This window comes from Ranitomeya variabilis, chromosome 5 (assembly GCF_051348905.1).
Source record: "Ranitomeya variabilis isolate aRanVar5 chromosome 5, aRanVar5.hap1, whole genome shotgun sequence".
Classification (NCBI taxonomy): domain Eukaryota; kingdom Metazoa; phylum Chordata; class Amphibia; order Anura; family Dendrobatidae; genus Ranitomeya; species Ranitomeya variabilis.
The window spans coordinates 496510743-496527168 of record NC_135236.1 but is presented as its reverse complement, the minus strand read 5'-3'; the positions used below and the strand labels follow the sequence as shown (position 1 = coordinate 496527168).

At 42.9% G+C, this 16426-nt stretch overlaps 1 protein-coding gene across 1 annotated transcript in view; it reads right to left on the bottom strand.

Annotated features, from left to right (window-relative positions):
• STAB2 (stabilin 2) overlaps positions 1–16426 on the bottom strand; it is a 290752-nt gene that overhangs the window by 91417 nt on the left and 182909 nt on the right. The window contains exons 40-43 of the mRNA XM_077265634.1: positions 14884–14929; positions 9144–9220; positions 8907–9032; positions 1450–1523 (exon numbers count right to left, since the gene is read on the bottom strand). Of these exons, the coding sequence (XP_077121749.1) occupies positions 1450–1523; positions 8907–9032; positions 9144–9220; positions 14884–14929 (323 nt within the window). The remainder of the gene's footprint in view (positions 1–1449; positions 1524–8906; positions 9033–9143; positions 9221–14883; positions 14930–16426) is intronic.

The window sequence follows — 16426 nt, the reverse complement described above, 5'->3', positions numbered from 1 at the left end:
AGGTTCTAATGGCATAGCTTGCAAACCACCCGTCTCTTGTCGCCAGCACATTGCCTGAAGGAATTACACTTCAAGGAGCTCTTTTAAGCTGGTTTTGTTGTGCTCAGTTCATTGGCGTGGTGGGCAGTAGCAGCCAAAGTACTGGCTAGGGCAGGCTACTGTACTTTTGTAACCCGCTTCCCCATTTGCTGTGCATCTGGGGCAGCGTGATCACCTCCTCTTCCTCCGTACTGCACATGTCATACGGATGGCCTTCACTTCATGTGGGGTCTAGGATCTCATCATCCCCAGCATCACCTTTCACCCACTCCTCACCCCTGCCCTCCTTGCTGGTCTGCACCATGTAGAAAGCCGCTGCAGTTGGAACCTGTGTTTCGTCATTATCAAAGATGTCCACTGACTGTGTGAACTACCCCTCCGAAATACTTATCCTCCAACTGAACAAGTGGTTGGGCATCAGTGCAGTCAATGTTTTCCACTCGTGGGACAGCGCCAGGTGGATGGCTCACAGAACCCCAGCCAGAGGAGTCATCAAAAAGCAGAAGTAAATGATGCACGACTAGAGGCTCAGACTGCTTGGCTGATTTGCAAGGGGGTGAGGTGGAAGACAGATGCCCAACGTCTGCAGGTGCCAACTCTGCCATTTCAGCAGGGGACCGTGTGGAAGACAATGCAAAGCAACTGGATGCACTCTCAGCCATCCATTCTAAAAGCACCTCAACATGTTCTGGCCCCACCATTTGTCCAGCGGAACTTAGGCCTACGAAATTGCACAGAAAATCACCTGCATGAACAAGAAGAAAGGTAATGTATTTGGGTGCATAGAAGGCACTCAACAACCACATCCTCTCCCTGTAGCAGCTACACTACCAGCAGCACCATGACACCATCCGGTGTTTATACTGGCCGGGTCACGTGATGTGTTGGACAATCACAGACATACCGATACTCGGCATGGCTATGATGGCTCTGAAAGTGTCCACAGCCTAAAAACTTCTTGATTGGCTGTGCTGCAGCCTTTCAACAAACTTTATTCGGCATCCAAACCTGAACAGTCCAAAGGACCTCCGGGAGAAGGCTATTTTTGGAGTTCAGCAGCGGACACTAGGTACCCGGTATGAACCCCGAACTTTACAGTTCAGGTTCGCTCATCTCTATTGGTGACAGATTTCCCTTAAATGAATAAAAGACAAATTATACTGAATTTTTATACACTAACACACTAACCTATATATCAATGTTCTCATTTAAAACCTGATGCCTACAGATAGGCTGTATGCTCAATGTGATAGGTTGTTTTTAAAGTTGACTAGTATAGGCTGGGCTCTCTATCTGTTGGTTTCCCCTAACAGCCTTTATTGTATGTACAACAGGACATATTCTACATATTTTACCATTGGTAATAACTTGCTAAAAAATCATAAAGTAATGCTTAGCTATACACTTTACCTTGTTTGGGCCAGTTTTGGTACACTCAGCAAGCTGATCACAACCACCATTATTCACAGTACAAGGATCAATCTCTGTAAAGAAAACAGCAAAGGCACTAAGGCTACGTTCACATTAGCGTTAAGCTAATGTGCGTCGGGGACGCAGGGGCGACGCATGCGTCATGCGCCCCTATACTTAACATGCGCATGCGTTTTTTTTTGTTGCGTTGTGCAACACATGCGTCTATTTTGCCGCAAGCGTCGGACCAAGAAAACGCAACAAGTTGCATTTTTCTTGCGTCCGATTTTCGGCAAAAACCGACGCATGCGTCGCAAAACGCAGCGTTTTTGCGTGCGTTTTGACGCGTTTTTGCGTGCGTTGTGCGTTGCGTCGCCGACGCAGCGGCGCACAACGCTAGTGTGAACGTAGCCTCACACATCATAAACATTTCTATCAACATGATAACGTTTTATTGGCATTTTTATATTGTATATATAAATTAATGCTAATATGTTTTTCTTCCCATTTTGTAATATACAGTCATGGGTGAAAGTTTTTTGAAATTGTTCCAGAAAATGAAGAATTTCTACCAGAAAATTATTGCAATTACACAAGTTTTGTTCAACACATGTTTATTTACTTTTTGTGTATTGGAACAACACAAAAAAAACAGATGACAAAATGCAAATTGGACATCATTTCACCCAAAACCCCCCAAATGATCCAGACAAAATTGTTGGCACCCTCAACTTAATCAATTGTTTCCTATACAAATCAACAAGCTTCTTAGGCTGGTTTCACATTTGCGGTTGTGTCCGCAGCGTTTGTAACGCATATATCCGCATGCGTTTTGTATTCCTATATTTAACATTAGGGACGCATGCGTTTTTGCTTTTTCGCGTTTTGCCGCGTTTGACGACGCATGCGTCGTTTCGTCGTTTGCGGCTTGGCGCGGAAATGCAACATGTAGTAATTTTTAGAGGCGTCAATTTGCCGCCTGGAAACGCATGCAGTCGACTGCGCAAGGATTGCGACAAAAAAACGCATTGCTGTCTATATGAACGCATGCATTTACAAGCACATGCGTTTGGTTGCGTTCATGAACGCATGCGTTCCACAAGAGAAAAACATGTCTAGACACTGATAAGCCACCCCCCCACATACAAGGTGATAAAGGGAGGGTGTGGACAGTTGCAGGTCACTTCTCAGCAGACAGCCAAGCAGAGCAGACAGACCACAGCACCTTGGAGCAAACAAGCCTCTGAACAATGTGAGTATATCCTAGCCAATGCCTTAATTTTCTATTTTCTTTCTCTACATGTCCTAATTTCTGCCATTTCTTTCTTTCTACATGCATCAGAATGTCTTCTTCGGATTCTTCTCATGAGGAGTTTCTTCCTGGGCCGTCTGAAGTCGAGCATGTCAGTGAGGTGAGTACTTGCCTCGTCAGATTGGTAAGTGTTCACTGTCACATCTACACATGTGACAATTTGAATTTTTCTTTTTTTTAGAGCTCTTATTCTACTGTGGCAGAGACAGGGCAGAAGCAGCGGAGTCAAGGTCCAGTGGAAAGACGGCAGCGTGTACGTATGCAAGGCTGACTGTTATCTTGAATCTTCCTTTCTTTCCATTCGTATTTCTTAACTTTTTTCTTCTGGAATCCTTTTGTATGTTGACTTTCCTATTCATGCCATTTCTCAGCATCTTTTTTCTTTCTCTTCCTTATGTTAATTGAGCAAACTTTAATGACTTTATTTAATATTTAGGTTTCACAACGGGAGGATGATCTTATTGAAAATGACCTCCTCATCTCGCTGGTCCAGGAGCGAGTCCCGTTGTGGGACACCCGAGATCCACTGCACTCAAACTGTTTCCACTTTTAGATTTATGGTTGATGCAAGAATGCACCATTTAGAGACCAGAATGCCAAAGGTACACTCTACTGTTCTTCGGGCCCTGGTCAGTCTGTAGTTAAAGATCTTTCTAGTGTGGTTCAAGTCGCGACTGGAATAGGGCTTCAGTAGGTTTTCACACATCTGAAAGGCCTCATCCCCAACCATAACAAATGGCATCGGTCAGGGCCGGCGTCAGCACCCGGCGTACCCGGGCAAGTGTCGGGGCCCTGGCGAGACTGGGGGGCCCATTTACGGTGCGTAGCTGCAGCAGGAATACTCACCTCCAGGAGTCGGGACCGTCACCATGGATACGCAGAGTGAGTCACTTTCGGGCCGGGCCTGGAACTGAGTTTCACGCAGCTGCAATACTCACCAGTCACCGCCGGCGCCGCCATCACCGTGGATACGAGACGGTGCACCCGGTCCCAGGCTGTGTCCACAACGGAATGGAAGCAACGGCAAAGTGAAGCAGTGAGTGAAGAGTGAGTCTTCCTCCAAGTTCCTGGTCCCAATGCATTGCGGGGGGCGGGCGGGGGTCGGATGCAGCCTGCTGTGAGCCTGGTTGTAGTCCTAGCCTAGACTGTCTGTAAATGGCTGGCTGAGTTACATAGTACGTACGTGGGCTGTTATATACTACGTCACAGCCCGGGCCTGTGCTATATACTATGTGGGTGGGTGGCTGTGTGTTATATACTACGTGGGCTGTCTGTGCTATATACTGCATCTGCGTGGGCTGCGCTATATACTGCGTGGGCTGTGTTTTATACTGCATGGGCTGTGTTTTATACTGCGTGGGCTGTGTTTTATACTGCGTGGGCTGTGTTATATACTGCGTGGGCTGTGTTATATACTGCGTGGGCTGTGTTATATAATGCGTGGCTGTGTTATGTACTATGTGGCTGTGCAATATACTACGTGGCTGTGCAATATACTACGTGGCTGTTCTATATACTACGTGGCTGTGTTATGTACTACGTGGCTATGCTATATACTATGTGGCTGTGCAATATATTACGTGGCTGTGTTATGTACTATGTGGGCAGTGTTATATACTACGTGGCTGTGCTATATACTACGTGGCTGTGTTATATACCAAGTGGCTGTGCAATATATTATGTGGCTGTGCTATATACTACGTGGCTGTGCAATATATTACGTGGCTGTGTTATGTACTACGTGGGCAGTGTTATATACTACGTGGCTGTGCTATATACTACGTGGCAGTGTTATATACCAAGTGGCTGTGCAATATATTATGTGGCTGTGCTATATACTACGTGGCTGTGTTATGTACTACGAGGGCTGTGCTATATACTACGTGGGCTTTGCTATATACTATGTGGGCTGTGCTATATACTACGTAGCTGTGTTATATACTGCGTGGGCTGTGCTATATATTATGTGGCTGTGTTATATACTGCGTGGGCTGTGCTATATACTACATGGGCTGTGCTATATACTACATGGCTGTGTTATATACTACGTGGGCTGTTCTATATACTATGTGGCTGTGCAATATACGTGGCTGGGAAATATACTACGTGGCTGTGTTATATACTACGTGGCCTGGGTTATATACTATGTGGCTGTGTTATATGCTATGTGGCTGTGCTATATGCTATGTGGGCTGTACTATATACTGCGTGGGCTGTGCTATATACTTCATGGCCTATGTTATATGCTACGTGGGCTGTGCAATATATTACGTGGCCGTGCTATATACTACGTGGCTATGCAATATACTACGTGGCTGTGCTATATACTACGTGGCTGTGCAATATATTATGTGGCTGTGTTATATACTACGTGGATGTGCAATATACTACGTGGCTGTGCTATATACTACGTGGGCTGTGTTATATGCTACGTGGGCTGTTATATACTACGTGGCTGTGCTATATTTCTCTGCTGTATCTGTGCATCATGAATTGTGGTATGTGATAAAGAGGGGGGCCCACTGAGACTCTTTCGCCCGGGGCCCTCAAAAACCTGGAGCCGGCCCTGGCATCGGTGAACCTTGAGTGTTGGGGAGAGGTTGTGGCGGTGGAAAATTGAAATTTTTGCCATATACTCCGAGTTCTTGAAAGTCTGGGAATCGTTGCCACGGCCAAAAGCTCCAATGTCCGCGGCGATGAAGCGACAGTTCGCATCGGCTATTGCCATGAGCACAACAGAAAAATATTTTTTGTAGTTGAAATACTCCGATCCTGTTCTGGCAGGGTTGATAATGCGGATGTGCTTTCCATCCACTGCTCCTAAACAGTTGGGGAAATCACACACACTCCAGAATTTTTCGGCAATTTCAAGCCACATGTCCAAGGTGGGTAGGGGTATAAACTCATCCCGGAGTACATTCCACAAAGCCTGGCAGGTGTCCGCAACTATTCCGTACAGGGTGGATATTCCAAGCTGGTATTGGAAGTGGAGGGATGATAAACTCTCTCCGGTTGCCAGAAATCTGTAAGAAAAACAAACCCCCCAAAAATTACAATCTATTCTATTTATGGTGTGATTACGCTAAAGAAAGAAAGGAAAATACCAAAAACATACATGTCAGAAAACACAAAATTTGGACTGTCATTGGTTTTGATTTGGAACGTACCTTAATGTAACCAGCAGACGTTCCTCCGGTGGAATCGCTCTACAGAGCTGGGTGTCCTGTCTCCGTATGGCTCCTTGGACACGAGCAAGCAAATCCCGGAACGAGTCTTGCGACATCCTTGTATATTCATGGAATTTCTCCGGGTTGGCATTAAGCTCGGCATACAGCGTGTGATAGGCTCCACGGCTCTCAAGTAGTTCGATAATGGGGTGTCTCCAAAAACGCCTACGTTGTCTCCTTCTCCATCTTTCGCGATTTCTGTCTTGCTCCCAAGCAAACGCACAGGCAAGAAACAGCTTGATGCTTAAATCCAGGTTGAAATAAAAGCTCTCCATGCGAAGATCCATTATGACACTGCATACAGGAGCAAAATCTGAATTTAAACGCAAATGTGAAACTAGCCTTACACATTCAACTGGAATTTTGGACCACTCTTTTTTTGCCAACTGCTCCAGGTCTCTCATATTTGAAGGGCGCCTTCTCCCAACAGCAATTATAAGATCTCTCCACAGGTGTTCAATGGGATTTAGATCAGGACTCATTTCTGTCCACTTCAGAACTCTCCAGCGTTTTGTTTCCATCCATTTCCGGGTGCTTCTTGAAGTATTTAATTTCATAGTCCTTTGTTCTTTTAAAGGCAAGAAGTCACTTCAATACTAAATTTGCACGTGTCATAATGGTGGGTGCCATAGAAAATAAAGTGAAGGGGTCACGTAAATAACTGAAAAAATAATCTTTATTAATTGTTTAAAAAAAAAAAAAAAAAGATTAAAAAGACAGGGTATATAGCCTCTAAACAGGAGGGGGATTTTGTTCCGTAGCAGAAAATATATATTGCAAATACAGTGGAGTTATATTGGAACCTTGAGCAAATCCAAAAGCAACTAAATAACAATTGAAGGGATGATGAGGAGGGGGGGTTACTTGGTGGAAACCATAATATGTATGCTTTTTGCCACCAAGTTTTGTAATAACAATATTGCACACCACCCAATACAATGGAAAGACAATGTATAGCAGGATTAGTCCCTAATATGAATAATACTGAGGGCTTGTAGGACTGTGTATGTAAGAAAGACAGCAGGTATATGGTTGCAGTTAAATGTGAAGTGTTTACCTGCTGGTAGTTAGATGCTCAGGAACGTACTGTGGGTATCATGTTGCACAATTCCAATGTCACGGAAGGTTCCCCTCACCCGACTTGCGCCCTTTCGCTATTGTAGCTTCTTCCAAGGGCTTCTTGAAGTATGTTTGGTAAACTCAAAATATTCACAGTTTAATAAGGGCAGCAGTACAAGCATTATTAACCCCTTAACTCCTGGAGCTTTTTTCGGTTTTTCATTTTCATTTTTTGCTCCCCTTCTTCCCAGAGCCATAGCTTTTTTATTTTTCCATCAATATGGCCATGTGAGGGCTTATTTTTTGCGGGACGAGTTGTACTTTTGACACCATTGTTTTTACCATGTCGTGTACTAGAAAACGGGAAAAAAATTCCAAGTGCGGTAAAATAGCAAAATAAGTGCAATCCCAGACTTGTTTTTGTTTGGCTTTTTTGCTAGGTTCACTAAATGCTAAAACTGACCTGCCATTATGATTCTCCAGGTCATTAGCAGTTCACAGACACCTAACATGTCTAGGTTATTTTTTATCTAAGTGGTGAAAAAAAAATCCCAAATTTGCTAAACTCCCCCCCCCAAAAAAAAAAAACCTGTAGCGTCTCAATTTTTTTGGATCTCAGGTTAGGTGAGGGCTTATTTTTTGCGTGCCGAGCTGGCGATTTTAATGATACCATTTTGGTGCAGATATGTTCTTTTGATCGGCCGTTATTGCATTTTAATGCAATGTCACAGCGACCAAAAAAATGTAATTCTAGCATTCTGAAATTTTTTTTTATCGCTAAGCCATTTAGCGATCAGGTTAATTATTTTTTTTTATTGATAGATCGGGTGATTCTGAACGCGGCGATACCAAATATGTGTAGGTTTGATCTTATTTTATTTTTTTATTTTGAATGTGGCGAAAGGGGGGTGATTTAAACTTTTATATACATATTTATTTTTAATATTTTGTAAAACTTTTTTTTACTTTTTCCATGCTTCAATAGCCTCCATGGGAGGCTAGAAGCTGGCATAGCCTGATCGGCTCTGCTACATAGGAGCGATGTTCAGATCGCTCCTATGTAGTAGAATTGTTGTATTGCTATGAGCGCCAACCACAGGGTGGCACTGACAGCAATCTGGCATCAACAACCATAGAGGTCTTCAAAAGACCCCTGGTTGTTATGCCAATGCACCGATGACCCCCGATCATGTGACGGGGGTCACCGATGCGCGCATTTCCAGCCCGATGGCCAGAATCGCTTGTTAAATGCCGCTGTCAGCGTTTAACAGCGGCATTTATCTAGTTAATAGCGAAGGGTGGATTGCAATTCCACCTGCTGCTATTGCAGGCACATGTCAGCTGTACAAAACAGGAACCTCAATATCTCTGGAGATGAACTGTAACTTTGAGATTATTGAAATTGTTCAATAATTTGGTTCTCAAGTCCTCAGACAGTTCTCCTCTCCTGTTTCTGCTCTACATGTGAAACACACACACACACACAATGCAAATATTGAATCAACCTCTCCCCTTTTTCTCTGGTTCAGGTGTGATTTTTCTATTGCCCATACCTGTTACTTGTCACAGCTGCATTTGAACGAGCATCACATGCTTCAAACAAAGTGGTTTACCCACAATTTTTGAATTTTGGAAAGCTGACTACAATTTTGTCCGGCCCCCTTTGGGGGTTTTGTGTGAAGGTTATGTCCAATTTGCCTTTTTTTTTAATTGTTTCAATACACACAAAGGAAATCGGAGTGTATAACAAAGCATGTGTAATTACAATAATTTTCTGGGAGAAATGCTTTCCGGAACAATTTCAAGGGCACCAACACTTTCGGCTTGCAGCTTATTATATTCTAAGGAAGTATACATACCTATACAAATGATCCCATCTCCAGTATAGTCTGCTTTACAAACACATATCCGATTTCCAGGAGTACTTTTTCGACATTCTGCACTTGCTGAACAACCCCCGTTGCTCTTTGCACAGGCGTCAATAGCTAAAGTGTGTTACATAACAAATGATATTACCCAAACTGATGACTTTAAATCACAATTGTATGGGATATTTGAGGAATACATTGATGGGAAAGAATTTATGGGAAGGTTACCTGTGCACATTGTTCCATTTCCTTCAAATCCAAAAGCACATTGACAGTAGGCGGTGCCATCCGTTTTAACAAGACAGCTGAAGAAACAGATATAAGAATGAGTGTCTCAGCTGATCTACGTAACCCCACTTTTTTACTGACTGCTCTACAAAGGACAATTGTTTATAGATTTGCGTCACATAAACATAAGTAATCAAGAAGAGGTCAGAGAGCCACAGCTCTGACTTTCTCTTAATTACTTATTCATCTAAAGGTGGGGCCAGTGTAGTTGGCACTAATTGGGAACAGGGTTCACGTGACATAGCAACCTTGCGGTGGCTCAGTGGTTAGCACTGCAGCCTTGCCGCGTTGGGCTCCTGGGTTCAAATCCCACCAGGACAACATCTGCAAGGAGTTTGTATGTTCTCCCATGTTTGTGTGGGTTTCCTCCGGTTTCCTCCCACATTCCAAAGCCATACTGATAGGGAATTTAGATTATGAGCCCCAATGGGGACAGCAATGATGAGGTCTGTAAAGTGATGCAGAATATGATAGCGCTCTATAATCAAAGCATAATCAATAATAATAAATAACCTCACGTGAGCCCCAGGAGAGCACGTGCCGACCCTGCTGAAACAGCGCCGCCACCGGAGGTGAATATAAGTGTTTTTATTTTAACGGAGGTGCATATTCAGATTAAGAAGGGGTTGTCCTAGTTGTGGGTAACCCCTTTAAGACCATATACACTAACTACAATAATGAATACAATCCCTAACCACTTTGGTATGTATCAATGTATCAATCTATGATTGAATGTGCAGCTTGCAGATGTCCTGACTCCTGACAAGTATTACTATTTCACTATGAAATGTAAATTGTCTGAACATTTTGTATCTTCTCTTTTTAAAGAGGATCTGTGAGCAGGTTTTTGCTACCTAGTCTGAGCATGATATAGGCAACGAGACAAAGAGGCCAATGATGTATCACTTAGTTTACTGGGTGAAGCGGTTCTGACACAGAGTTTTTAGATTTAGCAATGCAGCAGAGCTGAAAAAACGAACCCTGCCCCCACCAGGGGCTCTATGTACTTTGTCTATTGACAGTACACTGCTTATCACAGGAGGGGTTGTGATTGGATGAGTATCCATACGCCAGCTGGTCACAGCAATGATAATGTCCTAGTGATAAAATATTCACTGTAAGTAAGCAACAGCACACACCCTGAAAAGTGACACATCACGGAATTATGTATTTTAACCCTTACCTCATGCTGTCCTTGAATTACACAGCGAAAACTTGCTGATAGATTCCCTTTAATAGTTATAAATAGCCATTATTATACCAATAACTTAGACTCAAAGTTTAACTTAAAGAGTCATATGTTGCTGTACTGATACCTAATACAATTGCGTACTGACATTTTAGAGCACATTTTTATTCTGCTGTAATGAATTTCATCCTCCATGGTGTTAAAAAGAGACGTATCTAGGATGGGGGGAGGTGGGCCCCCTGACGCAGTGGTCCGAGGTGTCTCCCCGGTGGCTGCATTTTGCTGCCTCCCCGGACTGGGAATCGGCCGTTCTCTGAGATGGCTGTCAAGCTGAAAGGCGGCTCAGAGAAGGTGCAGCACTCCAGCTCCCAGTGATGAATTGTACTTGAGTCTATCAGACATGAGTACAATTGAAGTACTGGGCAACATCAGTAGGGTGATCAGATCATGTGATCATTCTGCTGACAGCATTCGTTGGCGGAGCAGAGACGCAGATTGGTGGTAAGTGCTCCAGTGGAGTTCAAAACACTGAAGATATATTGTAATAGGGGTGGGTGTTAGTTAGATTTCAAGACACAGTTTGGGGAACGAGGAAGGGATGTGTGCAGACACAATATGGGGAGGGGGAGTGAACAGGTGAAAGTTCAGTACACAGTATGAGGCGCAAGGGGGTAGATGGGGAGCATGTATGAGGAAACAATATTAGGCTGGAGTGGGTGCAAACACAATATGGTAAGTCAGGTGATTGGTGCTGACACAGTTTGAGGAGTGAGGGGGAATATATGCGGACACAGTATGGGATTGAGGGAGGGGATAGGTGCGTGCAGACACAGTGTGGTGAGTGGGAGGATGGGTGCGGACATAGTATGAGGAGCGAGGAGGGAATGTATGCTGACACAGTCTAGGGAGAAAGGGTGATGGAATAGGTGCAGACACAGTATGGGGAGTTGGGGATGTGTGAGGAGGCAGTATGGAGAGAGTGAGGGTTAATATGTGAGGAGACAGTATGGTTAGCTGGGGATGTCAGATTAGACAGCATGAGGATGGAAGGGGAAATGTGTGAGGAGACTATTGAGGGGAATAATGTGAGGAAACTGTACAGGGGGAGAAAAGTGTGGGTGGGCATAGAATAGAGATTGGGTAGCATGGGGAACACTATGCCAAGGAGGGTGTGTGTGATGATGGGGCACAGTATAAAGAGTAGGTCCTAGAGGGGGGACCCAGTGTGAGAGGACAGTGTAAAGAGGGGGCACATTATGGAAAGGAGACTGCAGTTTGGAGGGACAGTGTGTGGGTAATATCTTGTGCAGGAAATATAGTGAGCAGCAATTATTTATTCAGGGGCTCAGTGTAGGGCAGATATTTTAATTCAGGATCATTATGATGACACTGTTATTTTTAAGGGTATCGTGTCTGGATGTGCTGCACAAAACCGGAGAAGATGGAAGTCTGCAGAGATGAGGTGTGGCTGTGAAAAGTCATCATAGTGTGTGGACAAGATGAAGAAATAAAAAGAATGACTCCAATCACAGACAACGTCATCTATAGGAACCTGGATGTAAATTTTTTTTGGGATACTGACTAATTCTCATCAGTACTGTGATTCCTGTATGGTCCGAAGTCTGATGACTGATAGCAACAACTTCCAGTATATCCTTACCATTGTTAAAGACGTACTGGAAGTTGTAGGTTCATGCGATACAAATGTATATGGGTCTGACCTGATTGTACAGTACTCTGTACTGATTGTGGTCCTGGTGATGTATTCCGATACTGATGGTGGTTTTTGTGATGTATTTCTGCACTGATGAGGGTTTTGATGCTGTGTTTCTGTACTGAAGGGGGTTATCCAAATGCACAATATTTCATTACTGTTGGTGGTTCTGAGGATGAATTTCTCTAGTGCTGTTGGTTCTGATGATGAATTTCTGCACTGTTGTTGGTTCTGATGATGTATTTCTGTACTGATGAGCGTTGTGATGCTGTTTCTGTACTAATGGGCGTGTTATTGATGTATTTCTGTACTGCTGTTGGTTCTGGTGATGAATTCTTGTGCTGTTATTGGTTCTGATTCTGTAGACATGTAAAAACCTATAACTTGTAGGATTAATTGATACATGGCTGTGTTTAAAAAGTGTTGTGCTGGCTGACAAGTAAAGGGTTACTATTAGGGTTGAGCGAAACGGGTCGGCAATTTTCAGAAGTCGCCGACTTTTGGCAAAGTCGGGTTTCATGAAACCCGACCCGACCCCTGTGTGGGGTCGGCCATGAAGTCAGCGATCTTCTGAATCTAGAATCGGAATTCCGATACCGATTCCCGATATGTTTAAGATATCGGGAATTGGTATCGGAATTCAGATTTAAGTGTAAAATAAAGAATTAAAATAAAAAATATCGCTATACTTACCCTCTGATGGGCCCTGGTACTAACCGGGAACCTTCCTTCCTTAGAATCAGCCTTCCAGGACCTTGCGGTGATGTCGCGGTGACGTTGCGGCTTGTGATTGGTCGCGCGGCCGCCCATGTGACCGCTCGCGCGACCAATCACAAGCCGCGACGTCACCGTGACGTCACCGAAGGTCCTGGAAGGGCTGATTCTTAGGAAGGAAGGCTGCCGGAACGAAGCCGAGGGTGAGTATATTCCTATTAGGTATATACTCACCCTCGGACACGCCCTGCTTCTTTCCGGCAGCCTTCCTTCGAATCAGCCCTTCCAGGACCTTCGGTGACGTCACGGTGACATCGTGGCTTGTGATTGGTCGCGCGAGCGGTCACATGGGCGGCCGTGCGACCAATCACAAGCCGCGACGTCACCGCGACGTCACCGCAAGGTCCTGGAAGGCTGATTCTAAGGAAGGAAGGTTCCCGGCTAGTACCAGGGCCCGTCAGAGGGTACGTATAGCGATATTTTTTATTTTAATTCTTTATTTTACACTTAAATATGGATCCCAGGGCCTGAAGGAGAGTTTCCACTCCTTCAGACCCTGGGAACCATTGGAAACCCAATGCACTGCATTGGGTTTCGAGTTTCGGCCGACCCCGACCCCGACTTTTTTATAGGATCGGCCGATTTCACTCGACCCGACTTTTGAAAAAGTCAGGTTTCGTGAAACCCGACCCGATCCTATAAAAGTAAAGGTCGCTCAACCCTAGTTACAATGTTTTTATTTATGCTAGAAGCAATAAAGTGGTTGTCTAAGTTCGTGACGAGCCTGCAGTCACTCTGTGACCTCTGAATTCTCACAGTGCGCACTGCATGCTGTCAGGATTCTCTGGTGTTAGCAGTGAGAGTTGGAGGTCACAATATGCAATTATGCAATTTAGATACATGCGGTCATAGTCCTTGGACAGGCGTGGCCTCACTCAATGAAAATGAATTGAGCGAGACTGGACATGTCTAGTCAGAATGGGGCAAGAAGTATACACATCGCATACTTGTGCTCACAGGACTGTCCACTATTGCCTTTGCAAGGGAAAATCTTAAAAGTCTGCAGTGCATGCGCTGTGAGAATTACGAAGCCTGCCGTCACCTAGAGTCACTGCAGACTTTCATCTCAAACCTGAACAAGCCCATAAATTGATAAAATGAAGCCCTGCAGCCAATCCTAACAGCGTGTAATATACTCCTTGTCAGGGTTCAGCTCAGCTTGCTGGTTCCATCAGTCATCACATGGCCACTTCACTCATATGCGATTTTAATACTTACTTTCATGTGGTAACTAGCTTTTCTTCCTACTTCTTTCAGTTTTCACCAAACATTGAGAGAATTAGGAAGAGCAGCTAGTCAGGATGTGACTGTGTGTAAATCGCTCGGCATGGGGAATTCTTGGCCCGGTAGCTGGAAAACCTAAATACACCTCTGGTTTTAAAATATGTGTGATATATGAATGATAGCCAATAGTAAAAAAAAAAATCATATATTACATCAACAGCTTTAATTTAAGTTTTGGTGTTTTTGATGAGAAAAATACAGTACTCTGCATTAAAAAAATGTATAACTTATATTAGAAAGAAATACCACTAATATTTCCAAATATTCAACACAACAAATTGCATGGAATACTATATAATTGTAGACCAAATAATATATTCCAAGAAAAGGCAAAATCAATAAATATTCCAAAAATTAATTTTATTAATGAAAAGGCTACAATAAAAAACAAACACAAAAATATATGATAAAAATGGGAAGAGCTAGCTAAACCATGATTGTATTAATTTTAATCAAATATAAACATAATTGAATGGGGTCTTTGTAACCTATTTTAATTAATAAAACTATTTTTTTAATATATATTGATTTTGCCATTTCTTGGAATATATTATTTGGTCTGCAATAAAAAAAATACCTGACTCTTGAATGCAATGTAATGATCTACACATCAAAGGCATCATATGAAGCTGCCATATGTATACCATTTCCCCAAATCATTCACTGACAGTCATTCAATTATTTACACGTTTTACAATAAGTGGTTAAGAAGTACATACTTTGCACTAGAGTGGCAGATTTTATTGCATTTGTCTTCTGTGATTGCTGAAAAATAAATGAAAGGGCAAGAATAAGATAATGTGCAATACAGTCATCATTTAGCACAAATTGACTTTCTTATCTTCTACTCATCCTGAGTTATAACCATTATTAAACTCAACATGGTTATAACTATAATTCTGGAATCGCTGGATGACTATGATAAAGATTACATAGATAGATAGATAGATAGATAGATAGATAGATAGATAGATAGATAGATAGATAGATAGATAGATAGATCTGTAGCTGTAATATTTTTAGTAAAGACATAGATATAATATTAATGGAATTAGTGACTGTTCTTGCCAATGGAAAATCATTGTCAATGTGCCAGTTTGCCTTTATTTAGCTTACAAGACTAAATGGATGCCAGTGTGAAATGATAGTTGCCAAAAAATCCGTTTGATCACAGTCACTTGTACACTTTGCTTACTTTGTGGCTCAGCCAAAGTACCGGTACTCATTTAATCAACATAACCCTGATGGTCACTGATTCATGGAAGCAAAAAAGGAAATATTTTGAAACGTGTCTTATGCAGATACTAACATGATTCATCATGTTATACTAGATCAGGCACCCTGTTTAGAGCATTCATGGTAATTTTACTATATATTATAAGGTTTCCAGAAGTAGATCTCGAGTCCAGCCAAGGGCTGCACATTTTATTAAATGTCTTTCTTCCTCTAGTGGCAGCAGAGCAATATCCATAACAGTAAGGGCTCCCCATCACAGTCAGCTGAGCCTTCCGATATATGTAGGATTAGTCGGCAGTCTAATGTGCATAGTTGCCTTCTGTCAGATGATGCCAGTAGGGCTAGGGGTCGTGCAGTTTGAATTTTAACCCTGGACCCCTATTTTAATTCAGGAGGTAGTAGGCAGAAAGCCACTGCAAAACAGCTCTGGCAACAGCTTTCTACTCTCTTCCCTTTGAAACAAATGAAGGTTCGGCCGAGCCAAACTTTCATGTGTATGGAGGAGTCGAGACCATTAATATCAAACATTTGCAATAATTATCCATAGTGGAAAACCAATTTATGTTATCATGATGTCCCCACTCCAAATAAATGCCTGTGCAAAGATTGAAAGGGGAAGTCATAGGCCACAAGGAGAGCACTAGGGGGTCTCATGTAGTCTATGGGCCATCATTCCCCTGCCATTCATGAAAACAGTTGTCCTATTGATGAGCAATATATTATTATCTGTCTGGACAAATGTATAGCAGCAGAGTGAGATTGATAATAAAACTTAACTTTTAATCTATAAGTATAAAACCAAATAGGGTAGTATAGAAATGAAAACAAAACCTGGTGGTGGACAAAGTCTCTGTAAAGATGATAGACCTGTGAATGGAAATTCCACAAATATGCATAAAAATGACAGCGGTCACAAACAAAGCATACAACAAAAAGGGAAGTACCATTATGTCACAATGTCGGATGAAAAAATGGAAATCTCTCTCCCAGTGTATGCTGTCCATAGGGTGAAAATAAAGAATTCTT